Raw genomic sequence first — 5,570 nt, 5'->3', positions numbered from 1 at the left:
TGTTAAAATTTGGATGTATCTATGTACTATTTAGATATATCTAAATTTTTGATAAATCTCAGACAAATTTTACGAGACAGAGGGAGTAGTTGCTTGGCATTGTAAGGTACCGGCCCGTGCTTAGTTGTTTCTCATGTTCCGCCACTGGCGACGTGGGCTTAACCCTCAGCATCGGAGGAGCGGACCAAATGGTATTCAAGACCCCCAAGAACGGTGTAACCTGCAATATCAGATGGCCCCAGCAGTGACGAGATATGACATATGATATTTGGTTTGTTCCTACTGTAGTTTGGATTGTTAGTCATGTATATAAAGTGGACCCTCCAGAGGTGAATTAATCAAGCAAGAACGGATGACACTAATTATCACTGCCTCTTTTGTCCTGCCAGAGCCTAATTTAGTCCCTTCTCCAGCAAGCCAACACATGCATCCTTCACCTCGTGGTAGTTAGATTATGACAAACACAGACTTAATCAGTTAGCTGGGAATGAAGCGCAATAGCTTGTGTTAGAGCAGGTCTAACAGGCCCCGTATAACCCGCCCACCCCGTAAAATTCCGGCGACATACGGGGCAGGCGCGGTTTGGGCCGTCTAGCAGGCCCCGTATTCGGGCCGCCCCGTTTCGGCGGAATACGGGGCCCAGGAAATCGGCCCCGTCGCCCGTACATATAGTGGGCGCAGGTGCGAGTGAGGGGTTCACCCCTCACTCGCAACCCTAGCTCCGCCGCGCGCCGCCGCCTCCTCCTCCTGCTCCGGCGAGCAATTAGCCGCTCCCCCGCGCCGCATTCGCCCCGCGCCGCTAGGATGGACTCCCGCCGCCGCAGTAGGGCATCGCCGGCGAGCGGATCGAAGCGATCCCGCTCGCCGGACACCGTAGAGGAAGCATGGCGGCTCAAATGCAAGTACTCCGCCGCGGGGAGCCGTCGCGCGGCCTGCAAGTACGCCGGGGCGGAGTACGTGCCGGAGCCGCTCCGGGAGTACGCCGCCGGTGGGCGGTGGTACAAGCAGGACCCGCCGCTCAAGCCAATGAGCGGCGATGCGTTCGAGAAGTGGCTCGCCGACTGGCAGCGCGACCGCGCGTCCAAGGCGGCATGGAGGGCGACCATCGGCAGCAGCAGCGGCGGAGGAAGCGGAGGCGGCGACGAGGAAGAGGAGGCGGCGGAAGAGGAGGCGGCCTTCCGCCGTGCGCTCGCCTTATCCGAGGCGGATGCCGCCGAGAAAGCTCGGGCGGAGGCAGAGGAGGAGGCGGCGGCCATCGCTCAGGTGGAGGCGTTCGAGGCGCGGCAGGCGCGGGAGGCGCGGGAGGCGCGGGAGGAGGCGGCGAGGATCGCCTTCATCCCCTACGTCATTCTTGACGACTAGAGGTAGGTTAGCTTAGTTTGATCCGTAGTATGATCACCAATATGTATGTATGAATCCTAGTATGATCAATGAAGATGATCTTCCCGGGCTTTTTATTTTTGAAAATACGGGGCGAAATACGGGGTCTGCTAGACGGAATGGCTCGAAATGTTGCAGTTTTTCGATACGGGGCGAAAAAAGAGACTTATACGGGGCAGCGAAATACGGGGCCTGTTAGACATGCTCTTACTACGCTACCTAAGTATTCACGGATGCAAGTTATCAAATACTAGAAAGAAACGGAACTAGTAAGTATTATATTTGTAAGGACTGAAATCAAATGCCACAAAACAAGATTGAAGAAGAAGGTGTGTTACTGGCACACAAGTTTGATAGCAATGACTGCTTAATCAGTCGAGACATGGTAAGATGACAAACCTAGTTACGGGAGCAGCTTCCCGGCCATGAAGCAGCCGAACTTGTTGCTCCGCGAGTACTCATACGGCACCCCAGCGACCGTAAGCAGGCGCTCGAGGACCTCCTTGGCCTGGTCCGGGTCGGCCGTCTCGCACTCGAGCTCGTAGTTGGTGCCGAAATCGAAATGCGTCTCATCGAGCTCCAGCACGAGCCGGGGCCCCTCGCCCTCCTGGAGCTCATACACGCCGCGGGTGTTCCGGAACCCGCCGAGGCAGACGAAGGGCGCGGAGCCCCCGCCGACGCCGTACTCGTCGGCGACGAGCCGGACGATGGGGGAGTCGACCCCGCCGAGGCGGGCGGGGTCGTGGGCGCAGGCGAGGGCGAGCGCCGGGTCGAGCGGCTCCTCGACCTCCTCGACGCGGCTGACGCCGGCCTCGAGGCGCGGGCGGCGCTTGAGCGCGAGGACGGCGCGGGTGGGGGGCTGGTCTTCGAGGCCGTAGAGGCGGATGCGGAGGGCGGCGGTGGCGGCGGCGAGCGGGCGCGCGGCGGCGTCGAAGAAGAGGTTGCGCTGGGCGTCGGTGCGGAGGAGGCGGGGCGCGAGGAAGGAGGCGAGGCGGCGGTGGGCGGCGGCGTCGGGGAGGCGGAGCTTGATCTCGACCTCCATGGCGGCGGGGCTAGGGTTTGGGGGGCGGGGGGTGGAGGCCGATGCGCTGGGGCTTGGAGGGCGCGGCGTCGGGCGGCGGGTGGAGAAGGCGCAGGAGCGGGTTGGTGGACGGCCGCGGGGTGGAGAGCGGCGTGAACTCGGCGGTGGATTTGGCCGCGGCGGCTGCGGCGGCGGCCGCTTTGGTGCGGTGGTGCTCGTCGAGCTCGTCGCGGTCGGAGCTGCGGAGCTCGATGCGGGTGGGCTGGCGGCGCAACATCGACTGGACCGGGTTGGGCTGGGTCTGGAACTTGGGTGATGCCGTGAGCGGGCGAGGCTGGCTATCAGGGGAATGTATGGACGCATTTCATTCTGAGATGCGCGTGAGATCTTCCAAGCTTATTTTAGAACCAATGATTCTTTTATAAGTACTATATACTAAACCTTAACAGCTTCAATTTTTCTCAACTTTTTTGATTTAATTTTTACCTATCTGCCATGTTGGCACGTCTTTTACTTTGCTTTATTGTTGTTTCGTGTGTACTTCTAGAGGTCTCTTGCAGTTCCTGGTTATTTTGACATTGCGTGGTTATTTCTTTGGTGTTTACATCTGGGTGGGTATAGTGATTTTAATCGTACCGCTTTTTACGTTGTAGATCCCAAGTAAAACGGTGCGACATGCCAATTTGCCTCCCACCTCTTGATTCCCCACTTCTGTCATCTCTTCTCTCGGCCAACTCCCCTACCTGGACGCATCCAGAGCCGTCGCACGGTGTCGCCGGCTCGCCGCGTCCTCCTGTCATGTTCCTTACATAGGGAGATGCTTCGGGACTCCGCCCTCGACCCACAGGTCTCTGCCCCGTTGCGACATCGGTCAACAGGCCAAAGTCAAAACCGGCGCCAGCATCTTCCTCCAGCGAGAAGGGGATAGCAGGCGGCGCGCCGATTGGGGTGGAGCTTCTGCAGACCTCGAAACGTGGATGGTCGTGATGCTGCAATGGCAGGATGGCGCTGCAGTTACGAATTTTTCTCTTGACAAGCAACGGCGTAGGGGTGGCGGGGTGAGGGACTTGAGGCGACAACAACAAGAGAAGCCCTTCCATGACAGTGTCGTAGATCTCCAGGACAAGCTGATGGGTTCCACACTGGCGTTGAAGATCTCCAGGCCAAGCTGATGGGATCGATACCTGCGCGATACATCGGATCTCCACGGTATGCCTCAATCCTCCCATGTTACCGTTGGTCCCCGCCGCCGCTGCCTAAGGTTGTTGGCTCACCACCAGAGATTGAGGCGGATCCTGTGGTGCCTCCCCCTCCACCGCCCGTGCAATGAAGTTGGACGCCATGGATAAGCCGTGGAATCTGCTGGGGCGGAAGCTAGATGCCTAGGTCTTCATGGCCGGCACCGTCATCGTAGAGGCTGCTCAAGGGCACCCTGTTCTCGGCGTCCTTGACCCCCGCGATTCCGCTCTCCGTGTCCAGCCCGGAGGTCGGTATGCCGGCGCCGCCCGGAACTCTTGCACTTAGGTAAAGTTTCGTTTTTTGGTCATAATTTGCTCTCGAAGTTCTTAGAGTACAATTCTTTAATGCGCCAGGCTTTATAATAGAGGGTAAATGTCACGTGATTGAGGCCTTCCTCACATGAACATGACAAGGTCCAAAGTTGCGATACTCCCAAGTCCCAACTTGATACCATTGACAGGTTCTTGGAAATAAATGGCATGTCGCTCCTCCTTTCTCTTTTAGTTTTGATCTATTTTTACCTGTACTAAGGTCGGAGCATAAGCTATCGCAAGAGGAGGACGAGGTGCATCCTAGGTGTTATGCGCCGTCGGAGGAGTGATGCTTCAAAGCATGGCGACAACATGGTCGACTACATCTAATGAACAATTCTTCGGTTTTTTGCTGGCTCTTCTAGCATAATACATGTATTATTGTTCCTAGGTGTTCTTATAGCACAATTGTTATGCTATTATTCTTGATGGAGACAACGAAGTCATGTAGGGCGCAGACAACGAAGTCATGTATGGCGCGTTTGATAGTCTGGATGGACCTTGGCTCGCATCAGCCCAACATTTTTCGACCCGGCTTGGTTGCTCCGCAGCCGCCGCGTTGTTGCAGCGGGTCTCAAAGCACCCCTGTGACAAGCCCTGGAGGAACGTCCGGAATTGCAGTTTCTCTGGGGCCATAAGACTGCACGCGTGGGGAAGGGAGACGGAAACGTTGCGTCCCTCGGAACACGCACCATAATTAGCCTCACCGCTCCCCTCTCCTTCCTCTCACTCACGACTTCACTCTCACCACTCCAAACTGTCACATCACTAGGAGGTTCCCCTCCCGCCGACCAATCCGCCGCATCGCCGCAAGGAGGAGCACCAGTACCGGAGGAGGAGACGTCAGCGAGCAGCACCGCGACATCGGCCTCAACTTGCTCGGCAGTCTTCATCGGCATCTCGAGTTCGGTCGCGAACTCGACCTCCTCCTCGGTCGGAACAATGGCGGTAACTACCTCTCGCTTCTCACCCTCTTACTCATTGTGCCGAACGGGCAATGCTCGGGCATTTGCGACGACATGCACATTAGATCCGCTAGGGTTTCCATTAGGATAGAGTTCGGATTGATGTTCGCAAGGTGTTCCTCGGCATTGCTTGCTCGTTCTTCTCCAGCTTTTGGTGTTCACGGTCTCGATTTGCTTAGATCTGTTACTCTAATCTCCAATCGCGGAAGATCCATCTTAGATCGAACTGTCGATTGGTGAAACTGTCAGATTTTACTATGCATGCGAGAGAGGGAATTTTTTTTGTGTTGGGGTTTAGCATATTGTGATTATTGTGCGAAAGATTAAGCTGAGTCGCGCTAGTTTATTCAGACGCAAGAGGAGTGGGAGGACTTGAAGAACGAAGTTGCTATGCTCAAGAATCTGCAGAGAACACAAGCACAAGTGATGAGGACCAAGAAGCAGGAATGGAAGACAGAAAGAAAGGCTTTGGAGGCTGAGAAGAGAAAGCTAGAGTATGACATATACGATCTGCTTCAAGTGAACTTTGCAATCCAGGATAAACTCAAGAGGATCAGGGCTACTTGTGATGAGTGATGAATGTGTTCTAGACACTATTAAAAAACTAGGCCGATTCAACAATTACTAGGCCGATTAATAGCTACTAGGGGTCAA

General features: G+C 56.0%; 1 protein-coding gene across 1 annotated transcript; it reads right to left on the bottom strand.

Annotated features, from left to right (window-relative positions):
* Window positions 1–1,703: 1,703 nt before the first annotated feature.
* LOC124668154 (triphosphate tunnel metalloenzyme 3-like) lies at window positions 1,704–2,422 on the bottom strand. Its single transcript, XM_047205340.1, has one exon. It carries the CDS (start codon window positions 2,420–2,422, stop codon window positions 1,784–1,786), a length of 639 nt encoding a protein of 212 aa, XP_047061296.1. The 3' UTR covers window positions 1,704–1,783.
* Window positions 2,423–5,570: the final 3,148 nt, after the last annotated feature.

Source organism: Lolium rigidum, chromosome 6 (assembly GCF_022539505.1).
Source record: "Lolium rigidum isolate FL_2022 chromosome 6, APGP_CSIRO_Lrig_0.1, whole genome shotgun sequence".
In the NCBI taxonomy this organism is placed as follows: Eukaryota; Viridiplantae; Streptophyta; class Magnoliopsida; order Poales; family Poaceae; genus Lolium; species Lolium rigidum.
Note: the sequence above shows the minus strand (reverse complement) of the source record. Positions and strands in the feature narration are given on the sequence as shown.

Bases quoted from the DNA above. Each gene is read 5' to 3' on its own strand.
- LOC124668154 (XM_047205340.1), bottom strand. From the start codon at position 2,422: ATGGAGGTCGAGATCAAGCTCCGCCTCCCCGACGCCGCCGCCCACCGC.